The sequence below is a fragment of the Lygodium microphyllum genome, unplaced genomic scaffold (assembly GCF_053477565.2).
Source record: "Lygodium microphyllum isolate KBCC unplaced genomic scaffold, Lygodium_microphyllum_v1.1.10 scaffold_78, whole genome shotgun sequence".
Classification (NCBI taxonomy): domain Eukaryota; kingdom Viridiplantae; phylum Streptophyta; class Polypodiopsida; order Schizaeales; family Lygodiaceae; genus Lygodium; species Lygodium microphyllum.
In genome coordinates, this window is record NW_028229561.1 from 298,227 (window position 1) to 324,773 (window position 26,547).

Sequence of the window (26,547 nt, forward strand, 5' to 3'; positions counted from 1 at the left end):
ACCCTAAACCTGACCTTCGTCAGAGAGGCAGCGTCCGGGATCGCCTGCCCTCTGCTCTGTACACAGAGAGAGAAAGCGAGAGAGAGAGTGTCGGTCAGGCCTTCTGTGAGATCAGTTCGTCATACACGATGGCTGGTTTGGATCTGGATTTCCTAGATCAAACGGTGGCAGCACTTGGCCCGGTCTCTGATGCTGAGGAACCCGAGGATATGGTTCCGTGCACTGAAGAATTGCCCCCGGGTCCTGATATCCAGCTTGCGGGCAAACGTACCAAGCACACCCCGGAAGAGATTGGCGTTACTCCGGATCGTTCCTATGCGCAGGTCGCTTCGGATCCGGTGGACTCTCAGGAGGTGGACTGGGAGCATCTGTTGGAATTTGCCAACACTCTGCTTGGTGAATATGTTCAACATAACCAGGAAGCCTTCGCTGCCTCTGCTCCAGACGATGTTCTGGAAGCTACCGTCGAGCCAAAAACTGTCTTACGCTCCTTTTCGGTATTTTATGATCGCGCGGTGATACTCTTCTTCACTGGTCGCATTCCGCTGCTTTTCCGTATTCGCCAATGGCTGCAGAGTCTGCTACAAGGGGAATGTGTTGAAGAGATTTTTGTTGGATCCCGGGGTTTTTTTGAGGTCCTCTTGAAAACAGAGATGCACCGTGCTGCTCTTCTGTCTAAACTGCCTTTGTTTTTTGATCGTCGGTTGGTTCATGTGGTTCCATGGCGCCCGATGGCAGATTTCCAGCGCCTCCTGCAATGTGAATGCCCTGTGTGGATAGAAGTGGAAAATTGTCCGGCTGTTTATTGGCCGCTATTAAAGGATGCTATGGCCGCTGTGGGCACGGTGCTGGTCCCTCCCAGTCTCAGGGCGGTGAATCGCAACCGCTTGTGCATGTTATGGGATACCGCACGGAAACGGCCTGCATGGTTACGCCTCAATTGCTCTGGCATGCATCCGTTACACTTTCGTTTGAAATGGGGCAATTTTGCTGGCCATTGCTTTTCCTGTGGACAGTTGGGGCACTTTATGGCTGAATGCCCTGAGCAACAACACGTTTCAGATACAGCTCATATTGCTCCGCCCATGGAAGATATGGTGTGTGATGCTCCGTCGCTGGATCCTATCCACCCGCCCCAAGTTCTGGCCAAAGGTAAACAACAGGTTTCGGGTCAGGATTCCCGTGCTACTGATTGGGTTGAAGTCCGTGCCAAAAAAGGCAACAGGATTGGTGCTGGCATGGACAGTACTGGGCCTACTACTTCACACGATTCCATGCGAACATATATGCGCAGGAAGGAAATGATGTCGTCCGAGCGCTCCGCTCCTGCTATGGTTTCTTCAGCTCCCCGTCATCAGCCCGCCAGGAAAATGTATTCGGATCGTCTCAAGGGTCCACCTGCACAGCTGGCTTTTGATACTAGAGGCAACGTCATTACTCCGTGGGACCGTCGTTACCCACGTTCCAACCCCAAGCAAGCCGATATGCCGTCAACTTCCAAATCTGGTCCTCAGAACTCTTTTGCGGTGTTGGCAGATTTCTTGGATGAGGGAGTCCTGGACATTCTCGCCGACAAAGTCAAATCGAGGCAAGCTGTGCCTCGTACCTAAGTGTGTTTTTGTATACACATGAAAATAGCCACGTGGAATGTGCGAGGAATTTGTTCTCATCACAAGCAACATGCCATGTGGACTGCATTGTATGAGAATCAGTGGGATGTCCTGTGTGCCGTTGAGCACAAGAGTCACAGTGACGCCGGTAAAGTGGTGGATTGCCATGGCTTTCGTTTGTTCTATGCAGGAACACAGGCCATGCATTATTCGGGTGTGCTCATGATTGTACATGCCAAATATCAGCCTGTTTTTATTAAAAATGATGTTCATGGCATCTTATTTGAAGGGGAAATCCTATGGTTACTTGGCCTCTATGCTCCGAATGATTCGTTATCTCGCCGGGAGCTTTGGCAGACTTTGCAGACTTCCTTGTCACTTGGTAGACGCGGCTTCTTCATGGGGGATTTCAATATGTGTGTTGATTCTTCCCAGTCTACAATCGGAGCACTCGGTCATGGATGCGCCGGAAAGTCGTATGTGGCACGACTTGGCTCTTGCTGTTCTTAAGCAAGATCTTTGGTCCTGGCTACACCCGTCTTCTCCAGGCTTTACTTTCCATTCGGCCCAGTATGCCACAACATGGTCGCGGTTGGACCGCATATATATCATGCACAATGATGATTTTCTGCCGGAGATGCTCGAAATAAAAGTGTTGCAGCAATATGTCTTGTCGGACCATTTCCCTCTGCAGTTCGAGTTGCTTGCACAACCCATTGCCCCCTTCAAGCAATTTCTGGAGAGACTCCCTTTGCGTTTCAACTCCTCTTACTTAAAGCATACAATTTTTCAGGGCTATATGCAGCAATTGCTTGACAGATTCTCCTTGGACTTTTCCTCTCAAGGCACTGCGTCATTTGACCGATTGCTCTCTAATGTGCAGCGGGTTGCTCGGCAATATGGGATCTATCATGCCTCTCTTTGTCGGCGCCGTCGACAGGCAGCAGAGGACCTGCTGCTTTTGGTTCGTTCCCTGCTGATGGACACTCCGGATGATGCATTTCTGCTTGCACTGGCCCTGCGGGTGGCCGATCTTGTTAAAGAATTCCAATTAAAATCGTATCAGCAGGCCAAATTGCAACATCTAACAGAGACTTTGCAAGATAGTGCATGTCAGACCCATAAGTTCTTTCGAGCTCTCCATGCCTCTCCTGCTCGAGAGAATTTGACCAGACTCGAGGATGCACAAGGCCACCTTATCCTGGATCCACAGACTATTGTGCATATGTGCAGGAGTTATTTCCGTGACCTTCTCGGTTCCGCTTCTCCTCCTTCAGCCCAAAAAAAGTCCGGGTTGGGATGGTCTCACCAATGAGTTCTTTGAAGCTTTCGCTACCCAACTGGCGAAACCATTGCAGGCTCTGTTTCAGCAGGTGTGGGAAACAGGGATCATGCCTCCCTCATGGAAACAAGGACTTATTAAACTGCTTCCAAAAGTTCCTTCGCCATCTAAGTTTACACACTGACGCTCCATTTCTTTGATGGGTTCCATGTACAAAATCTTTTCCAAAGTAATGGCGAATCGGCTCCATAAGCATCTCCCTGCCCTCGTGCACCCTCTCCAGTACGGTTTCATTAAAGGCCGAAATATCCTACACAATGTTTTGAATGCCCAATTGGCCATTGATTATGCCCGGCATTCTAATCAGGAGGTGGTGTTGATTCAACTGGACCTGGAAAAGGCTTTTGACTATCTGGACTGGTCTTTTGTTGCTGACCTTATGTCCGCTATGGGCTTTGGTGCTCGGATGTCTAGTTTGATCTACACCATTAGTGCTGCGGCGTCTTCGCGAGTCATGCTGAACGGAGGTGTTACTGAACCATTTGTCCTTGCCCGTTCTGTCAGACAGGGGTGTCCTTTGAGCCCTTTATTCTTTGCCCTTGCAACGCATCCAGTTCTTTCCATGTTATCACATATGGCCGCCTCTTCCCAGTTGGCCGGACTGTCGCTTCCTACAGGACAACATTTCATTAGCCAATCCCTGGCGGATGATACTTTTATGATTTTGCGTGCAGACAAGGATAACCTTCGAAAAGCATTGGATGTTTGGGGTCTCTTTGGCCAGGCGTCAGGCCTTCGTATCAATCCGCTCAAATCAGCCATTCTAAGCTGCACGGAGTCGGATTTGCAGTCCTTGGACTGGCAGGGTCTGGTTGTTCCTCGAGGTTCCATTGTCAGGCATCTTGGATACCCATTGGGTGTTGATGTTTCCCCAAAGCAGCTTCTGCAGTGGATTTCTCAGAAGATGGTGGCCAAGTTTATGTACTGGAAGTCTCAGGCCTGGCCTTTTCATGTTCGCCTCAAAGTAGCCCAGATAATTATGTTGCCAATGATCACATATTTCTTGCCATTGTTGCCCTGGACTCCTACGACTCTGAATGCTCTCACTCAGTCTATTCGCTTCATGCTCTGGAAGAAGGACTCATTGCATGCAGGCATTTCCTGGATCTCGTGGTCGCATGTGTGCACCCCCAAAAGCATGGGTGGCGGAGCTATTTTAGATGCCCAAACTCACATGCAGGCACTCCGTTGGTCCCTTTTCCGCGCCATGTGCTCGGATGATCATCATCCGTGGGTCGCTATCGCCCGTTCTTTCCTTGAGGGTCATGGGCTTCGGCATGGCAATACCCGACTTCGGAGTTCTTGGTGGCACGTTCTTAATGCGGATTCACGGTTTTCCAGTTCTTCTTCATCGCTGCTTACTCATTTGGTGTGTTCCTGGAAACACGTCCTTCGAAAGGCTCAGTGGCACCCAACGGAGGATCGCCTGGCTACTAACTCTTTTCAATTGGAATTACTGGCAGTCTCGCGTCTACTTTCGTGGGAAGGTAAACACGAGCTTAGACCACAATTCAACCGGATGGCACATTTGGGCTTGTCTTCAGTTGCGGATGCCACCCTTGCCAGTCGCAATGTGCTCATCTCGTTTCGTACTGCTAGGAGGATTTTCCGGATCCCTCGTGGATATAGGCCTTTATGGGAACAGCTTGTGACGGTACTCCAGAACAGACAACCCTTTCCTGCTCTTGCTTTGGATCATCCCTGGCAGGATTGGGACCTACAAGGCCGGCTGCCTTTGAGCAAAGCTTCTGCTAATCAAGTGTATCATCTCCTGATTAAAGATAATCAATGGCTAGTTACTAAAGCGAATGCTTTATGGGGATTGCGTAAATCCCGCTCGTGGTGGAGGGTCACTGTGATGGAGGGCTGGGTCAACAAGACACCCTTTAAATACAAAGTCTTTCTTTGGCGAGTGATAATTGGGGGTCTTCCGCTTGCTTCGGCTCTTTCCAAGCGACGAATCTCCAATGGCACCTGTTTCTTTTGCACCACTACTATGGAATCCGCCCGCCACCGATTTATTTCCTGCCCCGTCGCTAAGAAAGTCTGGTTATTTTTGTCGGCCGTTTGGCGAGGGGTGGTTGGTATCACACTGCGCCCCTTTGATTGGGTTTTGGGCCAGCCCAAATACCCTACTCCCGCACAGCCACATATGAAGCTCATGTATCACTTTCTTCGATACTGGGGCTGTTGGCATAACTGGACCATTCGGAATGCTTTTCTGTTTGACGCCGCCCATAATGTTCAGCGGCATATTGTGAGGCTTAAGGGCCTCTTGTATTGGCAGTTAGATCTTCTCCATCGTTCTGATTTGCTCTCTACGGAGGACTTCCGTCCTTGGCATATGGCAATTTCCTCCACATCCTTGCCATGAAATTGTAACTTGTAGTACTTAGCACCTCTTCACATGATGACTTGCATTGTCGTCATGTATCTTGTAATCAAGTAATCTTGTATTTTTTTCGTAATTAATACAATTACCTTTTACGAAAAAAAAAGAGAGAGAGAGAGAGAGAGTGTGTGTGTGTGTGTGAGAAGAGAGAGACGGGATGATGGAGCTCGCGATGACGCCGCCTGCGTGCCCTGCCCGGCCGTCGACTGGTTGACCGTCGCGGTCCTGTTCGCCATCGCCTTCTCCAGCGGGACCTGCTCGTCGCGGCCCTGTTCGCCATCGCCATCGCCATCGCCATCGCCAGCGGGACCTGCACGTCGCGGCCCTGTTCGCCATCGCCAGTCCGCCACTTGACGCCTGACGCCTGTTCGTTAGCATACCCGTCGCTGTCGCCAGCATCTGGCGCCCGTTGGCTGCGTGCCCCGCCCTGCCGTCGTTCGTTTGACCTGCGAGCTCTGCTCCTGGTCAACGTGCGGCTGCGCTGCGTGTCAGAGCTACTCTTGTCGCCATCGGACCTGGGCCCGCTGGATTGTCGCCTGACCCCTGCTTCGCAGCAAGTCTGCTGCTGACGGTTCAGCCCTGCCGTCGCCTGCCAGCCTTCCTCCTCAGCGTTCTGGCCTTTGTCACTGCCCGTTGGCCCTGTGTTTCGCCCTCTTGCATCGGCTCCATCAGGGTTGCGCCCTGACCCACGCGCTATCTACACCCCCTCGGGATAGGCCACGGTTGAGGCCGACAAGTCTGCGGGACTTGCACAGAGAGAGAAAGAGAGAGAGAGAGAGAGAGAGAGAGAGAGAGAGAGAGAGAGAGGGGGCGCGAGTGCGAAGACAACAGTATGGCTGGCTTGGATATGGATTTTCTTGACCGGACGGTGGCAGCCCTTGGCCCTGATTCCGATGCAGAGGAGCCGGAAGATATGGTGCCATGCACGGAGGAGTTGCCGCCGGGTTCTAAACTGCCGCCTGCCGGCAAACACTCCAAGCATACTTCTGATGAGCCAATGAGTCCTCCGGAACACTCCTATGCGCAAGTGGCCTCTGATCCTGTGGATTCGCAGGAAATTGACTGGGAGCATTTGCTGGACTTTGCCAATACTCTGCTTGGCGATTATGTCCAGCATAATAATGAATCTTTTTTTGATGCGGGAACGGATGATGTGCTGGAAGCTACGGTGGACCCCAAATCAGTCTTGCGATCCTTCTCGGTGGTTTATGACCGTGCAGTTATACTTTTCTTCACTGGCAGTATCCCAGTGCTTTCGCATATTCGCCAGTGGTTGCACCATTTATTGCAAGGGGAGTCTGTTGAGGAGATCTTCCTTGGACCTCGCGGCTTTTATGAGGTGCTGTTGAAATCGGAAACATATCGAGCTGAGCTCCTGTCCAAGTTGCCACTATTCTTTGATCGCCGCTTGGTCCATGTTGTGCCATGGCGCCCCATGGCCGACTTCCAGCGTCTGCTTCAACGAGAATGCCCGGTGTGGGTGGAGGTGGAAAATTGTCCGGCGGTCTATTGGCCCATGTTGAAGGATGCGATGGCGGTTGTGGGAACAGTGCTGGTTCCCCCAAGCCTCAGGGCGATGAACCGAAACCGTTTATGCATGCTATGGGACACGGCCAGGAAAAGGCCCGCGTGGCTTCGCCTCAATTGTTCAGGCATGCATCCTTTGTATTTTCGCTTGAAATGGGGCAACTTTGCGGGACACTGCTTTTCATGTGGTAAATTGGGGCATTTCATGGCCGAATGCCCTGAAAGGCAACCGTCTTCGGAGGATGCGCAGGCTGTGCTGCCCAAGGATGACATGGTGCTTGATGCCACGCCCCAGGAAGCCCTTCAGTCTCCTCATGTCATGGATAAAGGCAAACAACATGTCCTGAGTGTGGATTCCCGTCGCACTGGCTGGATTGAGGCACGTCCCAAAAAAGGTAAAAAGTTGGATGCAGGCCTGGCGGATCTTGGGCCTACTGCTTCCCAGGATTCCGTGCGCACGTATACGCGCAGGAAAGAAATGGCCACTTCACAGCAGGCTGCGCGTCCTACGGCCCCGTCTGCCCCCCGTAATCAGTCCCCAAGGAGAGTCTATACCGACGGCCCCAAAGGCCCACCTGCTAAGCTGGCGTTTGATGCCAAAGGTAATGTTATTACACCCTGGGATCGGCGTTATCCCCGCCCCTCTCCCAAGGCAGTGGATTTCCCTTCTACCTCTAAAGCAGGTCGCCAGAATTCGTTTGCAGTATTGGCTGATTTTCTGGATGAGGGTGTCCTGGATGCTCTCGCGGAAAAGGTGAAATCGAGGCAGTAGGCGCCTCGTTCCTGACTTCCTTCTTTGAGGATACATGAAGATAGCCACCTGGAATGTGCGAGGCATTTGCTCTCGCCACAAGCAACATGCCATGTGGACCGTCTTGCATGAGAACCAGTGGGATGTATTGTGTGCAGTTGAGCACAAAAGTCACGGAGAAGCAGGAAAAGTGATGGATTGTCATGGATTCCGTCTGTTTTATGCAGGGACCCATGCTACGCACTATTCGGGCGTACTGATGATTGTCCATGAGAAATATCAGCCTGTCCTTGTTAAAAATGATGTATAGGGCCGCTTTCTGGTGATCGAAGTATTATTTGAAGGAGAGATTTTATGGCTGTTGGGCCTCTATACTCCGAATGATCCCGCATCCCGACGGGATCTTTGGTCCACTTTGCAGGGCTCCATGTCACTCGGCCGAAGGGGGTTTTTGATGGGAGATTTGAATATGTGTGTTGACTCTTCTCAGTCCACTTCAGGGCATTCGGTAATGGATACGCCGGAAAGCCGGGTGTGGAGTTCCTTTGCTTTGCACGTACTCAAGCAAGATCTTTGGTCGTGGCTTTACCCTTCTTTTTCAGGGTTTACTTTTCATTCCGCACAATATGCAACTACCTGGTCGCGACTGGACAGAATGTATATCATGCATGGGGATGATTTTCTTCCTGAGATGCTGGAAATGAAGGTCTTGCAGCAATATGCGTTGTCGGACCATTTCCCCCTCCAGCTTGAGATGCGGGCACAATCTATTGCGCCTTTTGTGCAATTGCTGGATAGGCTCCCTTTACGTTTCAACTCCTCTTATTTGAAGCATTCAATTTTCCAGGGCTATATGCAGCAGTTGATTGAGAGGCTCTTATTGGACTTCGCCTCTGAGGGCTTGCCTTCATTTGCACGGCTGCTCTCTAATGTGCAGCGGGTTGCTCGGCAGTATGGGATCCATCATGCCTCGCTTTGTCGCCGACGTCGACATGCAGCAGAAGACTTACTAGCTTTGGTCCGTTCCTTGCTTCTGGATTCCCCAGATGATGATTTTCTGCTGTCACTGGAGAGGCGTTTGGCCCATCTTATTCAAGTGTTTCAGTTGAAATCTTATCAACAGGCCAAGCTGCACAACTTGACTGACACATTGCAAGATAGTGCCTGCCAGTCTCATAAGTTCTTTCGCGCCTTGCATGCGTCTCCGACTCGCGAAAATATGACCAGACTCCAGGATTCGGAAGGTCGCATGGTCACTGATCCGCAGACCATTGTCACTATGTGCAGAAATTATTTTATGGAACTTCTTGGTTCTTCTTCCTCGCCTTCTAGCCAGGTTACGCATGCCCGCTCGGTCTTCTATCATTTGGTCCGCCAGCAGGTTCCAGTTGATATGCAAGCCACTTTGGAGGTGGATATTTGCGAGGAGGAGGTTATGGATGTTTTGTTGCACCTGCCGAAGGATAAAAGTCCTGGCTGGGATGGTCTCACTAATGAATTCTTTCAGACCTCGGCCACGCAGTTGGTGAAGCCATTGGTGGTCATGTTTCAGCAGGTTTGGGAAACAGGGGTCATGCCCTCCTCATGGAAAGAAGGCCTTATCAAACTAATTCCAAAGGTCCCTTCGCCGTCAAAGTTGCACCACTGGCGACCAATCTCGTTGATGGGCTCCATGTATAAAATCTACTCCAAAGTGTTGGCAAATTGGCTTCACAAGCACCTTCCAGCTATTGTGCATCCTCTCCAATATGGTTTCATTAAGGGCCGCAACATTCTGCATAATATCTTAAATGTGCAAATGGCTATTGACTATGCGCGGCACTCCGGTCAGGAAGTGGTATTGATTCAATTGGACTTGGAAAAGGCGTTTGATTATGTGGACTGGTCTTTCATTGCAGATCTCATGTCTGCTATGGGCTTTGGTACCCTGATGTCCCGATTGATCTACACCATTAGTGCTGCAGCTTCCTCCAGAGTTATGCTCAATGGTGGGGTTACAGAGCCATTTCTCCTTGCACGCTCGGTCAGACATGGTTGTCCTTCGAGCCCTCTCTTCTTTGCCCTGGCGACTCACCCGGTCCTTTCAATGTTATCCTCCATGGCAGCCTCTGCTCAGCTGGCCGGGCTGTCTCTTCCGTTGGGTCAGCACTTCGTTAGCCAATCTTTGCCTGATGACACCTTTATGATTTTGCAGGCGGACAGGAACAACATTCGAAGGGCATTAGATGTTTGGACACTCTTTGGTCAGGCCTCTGGGCTTCGCATCAATGCCTTTAAGTCAGCCATTCTCAGTTGTACGGAGCCTGATTTACAGTCATTAGGCTGGCAAGGCCAGGTGGTTTCCCGTGGCTCCATTGTCAGGCATCTTGGATACCCATTGGGGATGGATGTACGGCCAAAAGACCTGCTGGAGTGGATTTCACAAAAACTGGCGGCGAAGTTTATGTATTGGAAGTCGCAAGCGTGGCCATTCCATGTCCGCCTCAAAGTGGCCTAGATAATCATGCTACCAATGCTAACGTATTTCCTGCCTTTGTTGCCATGGACGCCTACTACTTTGAAGGCTCTCACTCATCCCATCCGTTTCATGCTATGGAAGAAGGATTCACTGCAGGCAGGCATTTCGTGGATTTCATGGTCACATGCATGTACCCCTAAGCGCATGGGTGGTGGAGCTATTTTGGATGCAGAAACTCATATGCTAGCTCTCCGTTGGTCCCTTTTTCGTGCCATGTGTGTGGATCATCACCCGTGGACCATCATAGCCCGTTATTTTCTTGAGGACAGCGGGCTCCGCCATGGTAACACACGGCTTCGGGCCTCCTGGTGGCATGTCCTTAATGCTGACTCTCGTTTTTCCAGTCCCTCTTCCTCTTTGTTACTGCACTTGGTCGGCTCTTGGAAAGTGGTGCTCCAAAAGGCCCATTGGCACCCAGCAGGGGACCGCTTGCAGACTAACTCCTTTCAGCTGGAATTGTTGGCAGTATCGAGACTCCTTTCATGGGAAGATAAACATCAGCTCAGACCAAGATTTAACCGCATGGCCCGTTTAGGTGTGACGTCGGTTGCGGATGCTACCCTTGCCACTCGCAATGTCCTCGTATCGTTTCGGACTGCTAGGCGACTCTTCAAGATCCCGCGTGGATACCGTGATTTATGGGAAAAGCTTTCATCGGAGCTTCAGGTAGGCAACCCTTTCCTGCCCTGGCTATGGATCGCCCTTGGCAGGACTGGGACCTTGCAGGCCGGCTGAGTCTGGAAAAGGCCTCTACTAATCAGGTGTATCATCTTCTCATTCAAGATCACCAATGGTTGGGTGAGAAAGCTAATACTGTTTGGGGACTACGGAAATCGCTGTCATGGTGGCAGACAACACTGATGGAGGGCTGGCTGAATAAGACACCTTTCAAATGCAAGGTCTTTCTTTGGCGGGTGATGATTGGTGGTCTTCCTCTGGCCTCGGCCCTTGCCAAGCATCGCATCTCGAATGGCAACTGTTTCTTCTGTACCACACCGGCGGAATCGGCCCGACATCGTTTTCTCTCTTGCTCGCTCGCCAAGAATATCTGGTCACTCTTGTCGCACATTTGGCGCGCGGTGGTGGGGTCCTCGCTAACTCCTTTCGACTGGGTTTTTGTGCGCCCGAAGTATCCCACACCGCCATAGTTGCATGTGAAGATCTTATTTCACTTTTTCAGATACTGGGGATGCTGGCACATTTGGACCACGCGCAATGCTTTTCTCTTTGATTCGGCCTCCAATGTACCGCGACATATTGCCAGGCTTAAAGGGCTCTTGCATTGGCAGCTAGATCTCATCCGACACTCCGACTTGCTCCCTCGGGAGGATTTGCATCCGTGGCATCTGGCAATTGCCTCTGGGTCGTTGCCATGATTGGTGTAACCTTTTTAGTGCATTACTACGGGGATTCCCCACACGTTGGCCTAGGGCCCTCGTGTCTCTTGTAATCAGAAAAAAGAGAGAGAACCGCTTCACATGATGGCTTTGTGTCATCATGTATCTTGTAATCAAGTAATCTTGTATTTTTTTCGTAATTAATACAATTACCTTTTACGAAAAAAAAAAGAGAGAGAAAAGAAAGAAAGTTATATTAACGTCTACAATAGGCCAAGTTGGCCTATGAGACCAAAATGTTGCATACAAATGTCTGGGAGATTTCAAAAGTCCCAGTGAAGCTAACATTTATCCTATGTTGAACTAAATTGAGTAGGTACAAAATGATATCTGGACTAGATACAATCTAGAGGTACTCCCAGTGCGGTGTGGAACTGCTCCTGGGGTGTTCATCCTAAGATGTTCCGCATGGGTCGGTCTAGCATGGAGAGGCTAAAGCGGCGGGGCAGGGCCCTCCGATGGCGGCGTAGTATCCCTTGTATCTTTAACCAGTGTCTTTTGCGGGGACAGGGGCCGGCGGGGCATGGTTGCCGGGCTTTACCTCTCGTCGTGGCTATTTCTAAGGTGGTCCCCGGGGGCCGGGAGGCCGGTTGGGCTGGTGGGGCCTCGGTGGTGGGGAGGGTAGCTGGTATTTGGTAGAAGTCGTTGAGTGTGCGTTGGTTGGTGGCTCCTTGTCTTTGCTCCGTGGTTCGTAGGAGGTGGTCTCTGTGGCGTCCTATTTCCACTAGAAAGAGCCCCAGGCATCTCTGGTCTTTGAATTCCATTACCTTGGAGAGTGGTCCGAATCCTTCGCTGAATAGGGAGTGGAAGCGTCCCCGGATTTTGTAGTACACTGGGCATCTACAGATATAGTGTTCCTCTGTCTCTGGCTCGAGATGGCAGAGCTGACAGATTCGGTCTTTTGGGGGGAGGGGGTTGGCCCCGTATCTACCCGTTTCGACCCGTAGTTGGTGTGAGGACGTGCGGATCTGTTCGATGGCACTTCTGACCCCGTGAGACAAGTGTGTGTCCATGTAGCTTGGGCGGGTGATGAAGCCGTCCGGGAGATATGCAAGAAGTGTTCTCGGTAGAAAGCCTTCTTGGTTCCTAGTTCCGATGTGGGGGTCACCCATGTCCTAGCGGTGTCTGTCTGGATGATATCCATTCTGGTGATGCGATTTACCTTCTCTCGGCTGAGCTCCAAGTGTGGGCAGTCTAGGTTGTATTGTAGTGGGGGGAGGTGGTCCATGTGCAGGCCATGGAGCCGTAGCCAGGTCTCTGTTCGGGCGTACTAATACTCAGTGTCCCCTTGTGTTGCTAGCTGTTTGGATGACTTCAGGGCGAGTCTGGGGTACCGGTGTTGGGGCAGGTCCCATATTCGGCGCAAGAAGGTCACGGTCTGGAAGAGGGCCTCAGCCACGAGGGGCGGTGCTCCCAGCTCTGCGCGGATGATCTCGTGTGGTACGGAGGGCTTGCTTCGGATCATCCGTGAGATCATACTAGGGGTCTCTCCATCTGGTCCCATCCCTCATAGGTGGCCTCCTCCTCAGGCAGTGGCTGATCCTGTGGGGCCCTCCGTGTGTGGTAGAGAGAGAGAGAGAGAGAGAGAGAGTTATATTAACGTCTACAACAGGCCAGGTTGGCCTATGAGACCAAAATGTTGCATACCAATGGCTGAGAGAGAGAGAGACAAACAGACAAAGAGAAAGCAAAAAAGATTGAGAGAGAGAAGAAGAACTCACCTTCTTTGCTTGTTCCGACGGGTGGCGGCTAGGTTGCAAGCTCCGTGTCCTCCTCCTCCCTTCCCTTGGTAGGTTGCTTGATTCTTCTTCTCTTCCTTGCTGTTTGGCTCTTGTTCTTTACTCTCTGGCTCTTCCTTTCTCCTCTTTTTACTCTTATTTCCTTTCCTCCTTGTCTTCATGCAGTGGTAGATAGACATGATTAGTGATGTCGAGCTTGAACTGCAGAAAACACGCAAAAAACGCAGGAAAGCACAGGTTTGAAAAGAAAGCCACAACTTTTTAAATTTTTTTTTATATTCTCGTGGCACGCCTGTAAGTGCGTGTAATTGCGCGTCTATATGCGCAGATAAAAGATATTACACGCGCAGATAGACGCGATTACGATTCAACTTATTAAAATGCTAGCTTATGGTTGTTTTTGAATCAACATGACTTTCCTAGTCTTTCAATATCAAAATGTTTTGTCTCCATGTTGTAAGTATCAAAATATTTAGGGAATATGACATATATGCCAAATGAAATCATATATGTCCTTATGATTCAGGTGTAATTATGTCATCATCTTCTACTAGTATGGGACATGTTGAGTCAACAAACAGTACATCCTCCAATGAGGATGAGACATTGCGTCTTCACAATCGAGATGCTTGGCTACGACGGAAAATCAAATGTATGTGTGATCATTGTCGAGGATGTTTTTTTCGAGCACGTCCAATCACAATGTCACACCTCAGCATGTACGGAGAGTGGGACCAAGAAAAAGACCCAGTAATTTTTACTACTTTATTTGCACAAATATTATTGGTCTATGTTGCGTATTCACAATTAAACAAAATCTTCTTTTTTTTATTGAGCAGGATGTGGTACCACATCCTCAAATGGTCCCTCCAGGGCGTGGAGAGGCTGCGAAGCGTCGATGCGAGGAGGTAGAGTCCTCAAGAAGAGTAGAGACTGATGATGACGATAGTAGCTCTCTCCAAATGCCCCATCAAGTTTTGGAGGAAGAGATTTTGGACAACATGGTGCACGATTTATTTTTCCATGAGGTTCGGGGGGAGGGCGCCACTAGAGAGACAGATGACCCGCTACACAGCGTCGAAAACTCCATTGTACCAAGATTGCACATACTCTGTTCTACGTGCATCTCTCGAGATACTGAACTTACAAACCATTTATGGATGGAGTAATGCTAGCTTGAATGCATTATTGAAGTATGTATCATTTGATATTAATTCATAAATGCTTCTAGACAATATTTGCGGTTTGTTAACTCTGTTTATACAATATATGCAGGTTATTGTCACAAATGCTTGCAAATGGAAATAAATTACCAACTAGAAGGGAGCAAACAAGGCGTTTTTTGACATCTCTTGGAGGTCTCGATTACGTTAGAATCCATGCATGTGTCAATGATTGCATCTTGTTTTGTGGGTATCATGCATCTGTACGACATTGTTTTATTTATGGTGAACCAAGATACAACCAGGAGATGAAATCAATAGATGTGCCTCGTAAGATTTTGCGACATTTTTCTATTATTCCATGTATTCAACTTATGTTTAAGTGTGAATCTATTGCAAGACTCATGTCATGGCATGCTAGTTACCATGCAAGTGATGAAAAGTGGAGAATTCTTTCAGACACACCAGCTTGGCAACACGTAGACAATTTGTGGCCTACATTCAAAGAAGAGCCCAGAAATTTGAGATTTGGTCTAGGATTAGATGGAATAAATCCATTTGGTATCAAAAGCACCTCATATAGTGTATGGCCCGTGGTATTGGTGAACTATAATATCCCTCCGTCCATGGCAATAAAAAAAGGACATGTAATGTTGTCCCTTTTGATTCTTGGAAAACACAAAGTAAAAAACATGGACGTTTACTTAGAGCCTTTGATCGAGGAGCTAGAAATGCTATGGAGAGGTATCTAGGTATAAGATGTAAGTGCATCATTGTCCTCTAGAGATTTCACTTTATAGGGCATGTTGTTGTGGACCATGCATGACTTTCCGGGCTATGGAGAGTGTTCAGGTAGTTGCGTACTCTATTTTATTCATTCTTACCCTTAATCAAATATATGTCATCATTAACCCACTTGTTTCTACAGGTTTAATTACATCAGGATATCATGCATGTTCAATTTGTGGTCCCTCTCTGGTTTCTTCTAGACCGACACGCTTGAAGAAGGTTATCTATGACAATCATAATCGTTTTCTTCCTATTGACCACCCCAAATATGCACCCCCTACTAATGGAAGAACTCCACAATCTCTGACCATTCAAGATTGGAAGGACACTTGGACACACGCCAATGATCATCCTCCACTCGGCATGAGTCGGTAACTAGTTTACTTCTTTTGTTTGTCTTTAAAGTACACTCCATTATGAGAACGAGAAATAATATATTGTTTGTGCCTTAGATTCTCTATATTTTTTCCTCTCCCATATTGGATTGAACTCAAGATCAATCACCTGTTGGACCTCCCCATGCATATATTCAAGAATGTTGCCTCTACATTATGGGATCACTTAATCGGGGCTCTTGATTCTGTCAATGTAAGGGAGGATTTACGTAGCATTGGACGTATGAGATGAGCTTGGCCACGCATCGGACCTAGAGGAAAGATTGAGTTACCGCGTGCACCTTGGAGGTTGTCGAAGACCGAAGAAAAGATGGTGAAGCAGCAGATATGTAGCTTTCGAACTCCCACAGGATATATGAGATGCCTCAAGGGAGCCTTCATAAAGAAAAAGAAAAGAGGTGTGAAGCAACTATCCGGTTTGAAGTCTCACGATTGGCACAAAATGATTCAGGTAAGGATTTTCATAGCAATAAATATATTAATTAGTGGAGTAACTATGTAGACTAATTAACAAAGTATGAATATTTACATGCAGTTCATCCTTCCTACTAGCATATCCCATTGTGTTTCGAAAGATGTGCGTGATATCATTTACAAGATGGGTGAGCTCGCGAGGTATGTATACATTATACTTTTTTTTTAGTTTACATATTACGTACATCACGTAGTAAACCCGCTTGAATTTATGGACAAAACTAATCATCGTTCTCAATTGCATGTTGGTAGATTTATGAGTTTGAAGGAAATCGATCCAAATACGTTGCAAGAGGCTCGAGTATTGTCCGTTGAGGTGGTTTGTTTGGTGGAGGAAACTTTTCCTCGCTCCATTTTGACTACTCAAGTACACTTACTCGTACATCTGATTGATGAGATCGCAATTTGTGGGGTAGTTCATGCAAGCTGGATGTTTTTTCTAGAGCACTTTATGAAAACCCTAAAAGATTTTGTAATGCAAAATGCACGGCTCGAGAAAGCATGGCTGAGGGTTGGTTAGTGCGATTATCCCTTGTACAAATCTTTGAATATCTTACTAAAGTGGATCCCTCTTTACCACGACTATGGAAAGATGATGAAGATTTGAGGATGACCTCTATAATACTTCAAGGAAAAGGAAGGAGCAAAGTGCTAATGAAAGAGAAACTTCGTAAGTTAAATGTATTTTGTGTGCTTAACAGCGAAGTAATGAGTAAATGGGTGACATTGTATAAAGAAACAAGGGCAAGCAGAGTAAGCGAAAGGCAAGCATTTCGTGCTAGACATGGACGTAATGCCCCATATCCTAAACATTTAAGTGCAATTCCACGTCATATTGATATAGATTGGCTACATGAAGAAATTGAGAAGATGGAAAAAGAGGAGGCGATGGATATATTGCAAGAGGAGTGGGAATACACACGAGGTTGCTTATCAAAGGTGAGACATACTTATAATTAAATTATCTTTAGTTATATATGATATAATAATTTCACATGTTTCATCTTTAACTAAATCATTAATATGGTCTCAACAATGTACTACTAGTGCACATTGTTCAATGCTATTTGGTGTGAAGGCAAACATTTTCGAACTCAACGTATAGATGATAAGATAAAGACCCAGGATTGTGGTATCCTTGCAAACTTCCAGGATACCAATGGCACCATGGAAGGTTATTGTGGCTTGATCCAAGATATTTTGAAGCTTGCGATTTTTTATATATGTACTAGATGTGAAGTGGTTTAAAGTAGTGACAACGGGTGAGCGTTGCACAATTAGACGTCATCCAAGTGGTTTTGTAGTAATTGACTCTATAAAATTTCACCAAGGTAAGAATGACACATTCGTACTACCTCAACAATGTGAGCTTGTATATTAGAAGCTATTTATTTTCATATATATTACTTCTTGATACATTCTCAAAATACAATAAATATCTAAGTTGCTTACTTTTTGTTTTTTAAATGCAGGTTGTGTATCACCCAATGGTAAACAATAATCGATGGTGGCATATCATCCCCATATCTAATCGTTCAAAACCAATATATGGCAATGCTACTAACATAGAGATAGTTGATGACAATCCAACAATCAATGATGATGTACATGATGATGCCATGATCGATTATATACATGATGCAGTGCAAGATGATTCCCGCGAGGATGTTCAAGGATGCGCAGAAGAGGATAACAATATCGTTGCAGATGATAATGAAGAAATTGAGCATAGCAATACATCTGACAATGGGATAGACTTTTTTGTTTCATTGCCTATTGGTAACATAGACCTAGAGGTAGATAGTCTAGCAAGGGCCGATCTCATTGAAGATGCGATTGATCATTTATTGTAGCATATAATTAGCTTTGAATGATTGGATGTATATTTGTAATACTCAGAAAAAACTAAAATATCAATTAAGAGCCGTTTACTTTTGTGATATATATAATGTTTGTTGTGTTATAGTATTAGAATTGAATGCGCACATCCAAAGAACAATGCACCAAGATGCACAAAGAAGTACAATTAGGTAAGCTATATTAGACCACAAAGAAGTAAAGTTGGTAATGTATTCTAAAAAATACTAGCTGTTAAGATGTTTGATCATATTTAGGGACTTTATGAGAAATGAAAAATCTGTGCGTTTATTTTCGCATATTTAAGCGCGTTTAAAAACGCGAGTATATAGACGCATTTTTCGCGTCTATATACTAGTGCCAATAGACGCGCTGATAAACACGCCCGCTATTTCGCGTGTATAGTGCGCGTCTATAGGGCGTTTCTCTTGTAGTGATGAGGTTGAGTTAGTTCTTCCCTCTCTACCCTCTCTCTAATTTCCTCTCTGGTAGCCTCTCGGGATCTTCCCTCTCTCTCTCTCTCTCTCTCTCTCTAACTCTCCTTCTCTAGCTCCCTCTTGTAGCCTCTTGGGGGGGGGGGGGGAGGAGGGAGAGTATCCTTCTATCTCTTTCTCTCTACCTTCCTCTCGTAGCCTCTCAGAATCTACTTGTGCCTCCCTCCGAACTAAGTAGAGGGCATGCCTTTATATAGGCAGAAGGGAGTGCATGCTGTCTCTCCCTTCTCCTCTCTTTGTGTAAAGACAACTCCTCCACTTAGAGTGGGGACCTTCTTTCTCTTTTATTTTATTTTTCTTAAGAAAAAAGGGGGGAATCGTGAGGTTGGTCAATACCTATTTTGGTGGTAAAGGAGATATTTATGCTAAAGAAGATGAATATGATAAAGGAGATGATGAAGATGATGAGGATGATGATAATGACGAAGAAGAAGATGATGATGATGACAACGACGATGAAGATGATGACGATGATGATGAGGCGCGGCGAACAATCCGATTCCTTTTCTTTTTCTTAAAACGTTAGTTAGTTATTAGTTTTTGTTAGTAAGGTTAGTCATTAGTTTTAGTTAGTAAGGTTAGTTATTAGTTATATAACTTACTAACTTAACCTTACTAACTTACTCACTTAGTAACTTAACTACTTTACTAACTAACTTATTATCATACTAACTTATTACTAACTAATTGACTTTACTAACTTACAAACTAACTAACTAACTTTTAATTGCGCGGAAATATTACATCGTGTTCTGTGTTTATCAGTTTGTGCTTTGTTGTACGATTGGTTTTTTGTTTTCTATGTTTAAAGCAATTCTTCGCAGAAAGAGAATGCAAGAAAAGAAGAAAGAAATTTGCGTTGAACAAGGAACAAATGCTGAATACAAAAAGAAGATTGATTAGTCTCTACACGTAAGCCACAATGTCAGCGAGGGCACTAGATCAGGCTGATGATGAGGGCAGCACTGGAGATGGAGGAAGATGATGGAGTCGGAGTGTGTGCCTACCAAGGAAGAAGGAAGATGATTTGCCAAGTGAGTGGGGGGGCTATATATAGCCAACTACTCCTAAATCTGGCTGACCTGCACCTTGGGCCCTAAAAATGGGCCGACCAGCAATAAATGCTGGAAAAATGCCTGGTGACACGGCAAAAATGCCAGGATGGCTGGATACTATTTGGCAGATGGAGACAACTTGGGAAATGCAGAAACTGCATAGGGAAAGCACACTGAAAGCTGAAAAAAGGAGAAATACATAGGAATGCACTTAGATGGTCACTCTAGAGTGAGATACCTCCTCTGTCAAAACAAGCGATAGACATGTCAAAGCTCCTAAAGTCCTCGTCTGACTCGGAATGAGGCTCATAGGCAGGAGATGACAAGGCATGACAATCATGGTTGCTAACAATGTTGGGGTTGGATCCATCTTCATTTTGAGGGGAGGCTATTATTTTCAGACTAGTATTGCAGGGCAACTGATGGTGATATGATAGCAATGTAAGTAGCAATGGATAAGATAGAGGCCAGCTTGTGGATATTAGGGCTTCCAAGGGAGCATAGCCTATCTGACATTGGATCAGATCTGAGCATCATACCCCACTCTATGTTTCTCTCAGACAGAGTGGACTGCAGGTGATTTTAACAGATGGGAGCTCATTAACAGCATCATTGCTTGGTTGCACATCTGGACAATGAGATACAGTGAGGCTGAGTGTAATTCTAGTTTGGACAAGCTCACCTGTATATGAATGAAGAGTATTATAATAAGAGAGATTCCTAACGTCTCAATCAACTCCATTTAAGTGTGTCAGGGCAGTAAATTTTTTTAAAATCGTGGACTGGGCAGTGGCTAGAGAAGTGTGCTTTGGTCTAAATCCAAGCCACTGGAGAGTGGCTGAGTGGTTAAAAGTGACAGACTGTAAACCTGTTGGAAACCCTTCTTTGTAGGTTCAAATCCTGCCTCTCCTAATGAAGTATTTGAACCTTTTCTTTATTCTTAATAGTTTTCTTGCATTTAATGGGTGTTGGGATAGATCCAAGCACGAGATTTTTTCTTTTGCAAATAAAATGTGGCTGATTATATAACTCAATAAAATTGATTACAATGAAGTGCTCATGCTCAACAGACTAGCTGGAGCTGATGCAAAGTCACAAATACATAATGTATACAAGCCTCTCAAGGCGGTCTGGGGGGGATGGGGGCAAGAAGCCATTGGGGGGGGGAGGGGGGTGTATCGCCATCTGGGGCTGCCTGCATGCATCATGAAAAACAGGTCTTGGCTGCCCCAAGTATGCATGAAACGACAACAGAGCTCCTGACGAGTCCTGGACTTGCCTTGCACTTGATCCCAACGGCCGCGGAGGAGTGGATGATGGAGGTCCAGAGCTCTGCTAAGGTCGCCTGTACTGAAAGTCTCTCTCCGCCGAAAGCCTCGTGACACCACGCCTTCCAGATATGCCATCCAGTAAGACTCCCTATGATCTCCCATACCTCAAAGCGGTCTGCTGTGGGCTCCAGTACCTGGCGGATGGGTAGAGCCTCCAAACCGACCATTGCGCGTACGACCCTGCCTCGATGATGAATATCGTGTCCTACATCCTGGTCTCATACAGAAGGTGACAGCCCTGGCTGACTGCCTGCCAACAGAAAGCTGACTATGAGATACACCCAAGGCTGGGTGCTATACGGCGAAGGATGCGGCATGCTCCTCTCCACACGAGCTACTCCTCCTCACATTACCAAAGGCAGTGCTTTGGGGTTTCCAGAGGTTGCTGTGTGTAGGGCTTACAACCTCCCTCCTTTTGCTTTTGGGCAAGCCAACTTCCCACCGCCAAGCCTCCATGTGCCACTAGCCATAAGAAATACGATACCCTCCTTGGCCTTCAACTATCCCATAGGCGGTGCTAGAAGGTCTGTCGGAATAGCTCCGTAATGCTGTGCTCCGCCCAGTGCCTGTTACGTGACGGCGCCCAATCCGTATCCTCCTACATCAGTACGTGTCTGCCAATCTTGGTAGTGTACTCCAGGAACCTCAGTGGCTTCTTGGCGACTGCAGTGGCCGGCCATAGCCACTTTCGTGGATCCCACTCCAACTCATCAAGCGGTCTACTCTCCCAGATCCAAAGGCGCCACTCCCTGAGCTCCTTCCAGAAAACATAGGGGTCCAGTCGCCATGTCTTCCCTTGAAGGCCCACAACTCGAATCCTCTTCCACGAAAGGGCAGCTATCCCCTCATCTTGCTGCCCTTTGTCAAGGGCCAGACGCCCCCCCTCCTGAACAGTGAAGATCCCTTGCGGGGCGCCGCCCACTCTACTTGCCAATCGTAGGGGGATGCCTATTGGTGAAAACCTAGTGGCCCATACCTCCCTGGGCTCTATCGGTACTCGTATCGCTGGAGCAAGCCACTCCAGAGGTATTGCTGCGTCTACCTCCCTTCTTCTCAACTCCACTCCTCTCTGGCAGTCTGATACTCGCTACAACACCTCCTCGTTCGCCATCCTGTATGCCTCTCGCCATGTCCTGATGGTATGAGTCGGGCCGATCTCGCAACCAGCCCATTGGATGTGGGGGCGCTCGTCAATCTGTGCCTCTTCTCGATCTTTGACTTGAGGGTTCAAGATCACCGGCTGACGGTCTATCTCCTCCTGGCAGCCTAGGGGGCTTTGGATTAGGGCCTTACAGAGGCCCTGCTACACGCGGAGTAAGCTGCATAGGAAAGGTGATATGGGGAGGGGTGATCTGGGCTGACATGAAGATCCATCTGAGGGACGGCCTCCACTCACTGCTAAGCCTCGGTCTACAATATTGAAGACCCTCTTACAATAAAACCTTCCAGGTCTTTCCGCTTGGTGTGAGGCCGCGGACAACTAGCTTGCCCAAGAGGGCCATACTCTTGTACTCTAGGTCTATGATTCCAAGCCCTCCCTCAAACCGATGTTGTATGATGGTCGCCCACGCCACCTTGGCCTTGGAATTTGTGGAGCCATCGGACCCTAACCAAAGGAAGTTCCGCACTAGGCGACAAAGTTGTACTATGCAGGATGAGGAGAAGCATCAACATGAAGCGATATACTAGGCCGTTGCTAGGAGGACCTGGTTAACCACCAGGGCTCGGCCGGCTAGTGCGAGGCGAGCCATGCTCCAGTAGGTCAGCCCCCTGCCCTTTGCTCCCCCATCTAAATCCCAGGTGGATGTCGCACTCCGTGTTAGAGTCCGGGTTTGTGAGGAAACCAACCGACCTTCGCTAGTTGATTTTTGTTAGCGTTGCAAGACAAAACACCTCAAGAGCCAGCCTCACTCTCTCTAGCATCAGCTCATCGTCCTCTATGTAGAGTGCTATGTCATTTGCATACTCTGAGTCTAACAACTCAGTCTCCTCTCTCATTGGAAGTGGGAGGCTGCGTAATCTGCTCACACGTGACCTGAGGAAATGGGACATCGCCTCTACAAAGAGTAGGAATAGGTACGGGGCCAGGGGGTGCCCTACCGTACCGATCTCTCCAGCCAAAACTCCTCCCCACGTCTACCACCTATGAGAACCTTGTTGGTGGCTGATCTATAAAGTGCGGAGACCCCGCGAATCCAAGCTTGGGGGAAACCTAACCTCAACACGGTGCCCTCTAGAAAGTCCCAGTCCACCTTGTCATAAGCTTTCTCAAAATCCAAGAGTAGTACGGCTAGTCTCTGCCCGCTATGCTGAGCCCACTTTGTCGCCTCAAAGAAGGTGAATACATTGTCTAGGATGCTCCTATCCTGGACAAAGCCTGTCTGTGTGTCATGGATGATGTCTGGCAGCACGGGGCGTAGTCGTCTACCAATCATCTTTGCCAATGCCTTATAGACAACTGACAATAATGTGATCGGTCTCCACTGGGAAAGCTCCAACCGGTCTTTCCCTTTGGGGAGAAGACTGATATGGCCTGCCGAAAGACTCCCTGGCATCTGTCCTGTAGTGAAGATCTCTTGGAAGGCCATTAGTAGGGGGTCCTTCACCACTTCCTAGTAGGTAGTGAAGAAGACCTTAGAGAGGCCATCCTCTTCCAGGCATTTTTACCCGTCATATGTATGGAAAGCCTTTTCCAATTCCTTCTCTGTGAAGGGGGCTAGGAGGGAGCGTCCCATCTCCTCTAAGACGAGGAACGGGATGTGATCCCAGACTTGCTGTCTACATCGCTGCTCTCTAGCTGAGGCTGTTTCCTACTGGAACAAGCGACTGTAGTAATCGGTGGTGATCTCCATTACCTCGTCTGGGGGGCTAGAATGAGTCCTTCCATACTGATCTCGAAGGCTGCGTATTTGCTCTCCTGAGGAGCGAGGGTGGTGCACCTTGAAAAACTCCCTGCACATTGTATCTCCCTTCCATGCCCAGAAAGCTGCTGAGGTGTGGAAAGAGAACTCCGAGCGCTTGTCCTCTAGGCCAGCAATGGCTGCTTGCGTGCGCACCTCCTGTGCGTGGGATCCCCTGGTGCCTCCTGTAGTAATCTTTGCGTGGCTGCAAGGTCTCGCCGGAGTGCTCTCTCCTCCTTCCAACTCTATTGCCTAGCCTGTATGGTTGCCTCTTGGCAGATTTTGCTAGACTCGGCTAGGGCCTTTGCAACCTCCTCCGCGATCCGGTCCCTCCTGCCCCACTCCTTGGTCCAAACCTGCTCTATCTGTCTCGTCACCTCCTCCCTCCTATAGATCGAGTCAGGCTCGTGTGTCTAGGATAGATGCTGGGGGATCTCGTATCAGGAGAATCGGGCAATGATCGGACAACGTGGTGTTTGCCAACTGCCCAATTTGGCCTCCACGAGAGCCATCCCACTCTCCCACATAAAACCTGTCCAACCGCTCCAACAGGACTCCACCTAGCCTCTTGTATCCCCAAGAGAAGTCTAGTGACCTCTCCCTCCTGTGGAAGGCAGGGTCTCTCCAGGCATCGCGTGCTCCTATTGCCAGTAGAAAGACCTCCCATGCCTCCTGCTCCTCCCGAGCCATGCCGTGGTAGTTTCTGCCTCTGTCCTGCTGGTCCTTAAAAGCTTCCAGGTTGTTGAAATCTCCTCCAATGATCCAGGAGTCCACCTCTGGGAGTCCATCCGCGATCTCCATCCAGAACATGCTGCGTGCCCTAACCTTCGTAGAGGCATAGACATTGAGGACCCCAAGGTACGAGTCCCCAATATCCAATCTGATCCATAGAACCCTTCCTGCCACTATTGTTCCATGGTCTCGTACATAGGCGGTGAGACTCAGGTCAATAGAGGTGCATACGCCTCCACTCCTGCCGTGGGCACCTATGGCGTGCTCCCAGTAGGTTTGCGAGTTGCTCGAGAGTACCTCTCCAACCCTTTGGGCCTGGGTGGGAGTGAGTGCTCCTGTAGAAGTAAGATGTCGATCCGTCCGGCAAGGGCAGGCTGCAGCTCTTGCCGAACGATCAACTTCTTGGAACCACGTGTCCCACTGTAGTGGAGACTATTCACATTCTAGGATGCAAGGTGTAAGCTCGTGGGGAAACCTGTGATTGACCGAACAGGCATCTGTTCGGTATGCAGGTTACTGATGAGGAGGAACAACTATGGGGCATGCAAGTACGCTTTGCCATAGGTCTGGACGGCGAACTCCAGTCCCCCATGGTGGCCCTTGGCCGAACCAAAGGGGTAATAGATGCTCCAAGTGGTACTATCAATGCGTCTATCAGCCATGCTGAGAGTTGTGACTCTGTACATTGGTAGAAACGGGCCGCTTGTGCTAGGGGCCACTCGATCACATCCCTTGGAGCTCTCCACTATGGGGGGGGGGGGACTTGAAAGATCATGCTAAAGTGTGGTACCTTGGCTCCAGCCCACCAGTTAATGTTCATTATGCAACCAGGCCACTGCTGTGCAGACAATGCTAGTTCTTCTCCCATCCACTGGGAGATGTGGTCCACCACCTAACTCTTCAACTCCTCCTCAATCTGTGTCATCGTTCAATTCCTTGAGTTAGAGGACTGAAGGAAAAAGGCGTAGTTTGGTCCATCCGGCGGTGCTAGTAGATGGACCTTGCCCCTCCTTGACTTACGAACCACGAAGACCCCTACCTGTAGAGGTAGTGGGAACTCTCCGCGCTTCGCAACTCTCAGATAGGACCATGGGCAACTGTGGAAGAACTCCTGTGGCAATAACTGTGCTTGTCTTGGGAAAGTGTGATGAGCGGCAAGGGCAGATGAGCTGGTGGCTGTGTGGGAGGGGGAACACTGTTGGTGCGAGGAGGATGTGGGCGTGTGTGGCTTATCACCACCTGTGGGAGGAGGGGGGGTGGGTTTGGGGGGGATCTCCTGAAACGGGTGTGGATCAGGGGGAGTGCTCGCCTGGGGGGTGGTGTGAAGGAAACTGCTAGGTTTTGCACTGAGGACACACAAAGTGTACGACCACGACAGAAACACAAAGAGACAGACACAGACACAGAGGGCAAAACTTAAACCCTAAACACAAAACTCAAAAACTCAAACCCTAAACACAAAACTCAAAACTCAAACACAAACAGAAGAAGGGAGAGAGAGAATACAACTCTGAAGTGAATGAATGCTGTAAATGAATGTAAGAGTGTACAGTGTGCTCAAGGGTAGAGCAATGTCAGAGTGTGACATCCACCGAAGACGGATCCCAAGTCTGTGGACCACCAGTCGGAGTGTAGGAGTGTTAAATAGTGAATGGCAGTAGGCTGGTCACCAAAACGCAGCAGTATGGAGGCTGGAAACTGGTAAATGCAGCCGTGTACCACTGATCAGAGGCTGGAAATTGTGCAATGTCTGTTGTAAACAGCAGGCTGGAATAGTGTCTGAGAGTGTTAGGGCCTGCAATGCTGAAAACGCAGGCTGGCTGACCTTGGAGATGATGGACAGCAGGCTGAACAGCAGTATGGGATAGTTTGGAGCAGTCGCCAGCATAGCTAAGAGCTGTCGCCTACAGCAATGGACAGGCTGAAAATAATGTGGCTGCAGTCGATGATGACTGGACAGCAGATGGAGGCGGGCTGCAGGCTTGAAACTAGGCGCCAACAGCAGTAGAGGGTGTGTGGGCTGGTATAACTTGCAAACAGGGATGATGGCTGAATGGGGGCAGCCTGTCTATTTATAGATG

General features: G+C 48.4%; 1 protein-coding gene across 3 annotated transcripts in view; it reads left to right on the plus strand.

Annotated features, from left to right (window-relative positions):
* LOC148008701 (pseudouridine-5'-phosphate glycosidase-like) overlaps positions 1–26,547 on the plus strand; it is a 187,079-nt gene that overhangs the window by 62,709 nt on the left and 97,823 nt on the right. For 2 of the 3 annotated variants that reach the window (XR_015689971.1, XM_087674054.1), the window contains exon 5: positions 17,570–17,893. The exons of the other annotated variant lie outside the window; for it this stretch is intronic. Coding sequence is in view for 1 of the 2 variants with exons in the window: in XM_087674054.1 (XP_087530180.1) it covers positions 17,570–17,893 (324 nt within the window). In the remaining variant the exon portion in view is untranslated. The remainder of the gene's footprint in view (positions 1–17,569; positions 17,894–26,547) is intronic. 3 annotated transcript variants of the gene reach the window in all.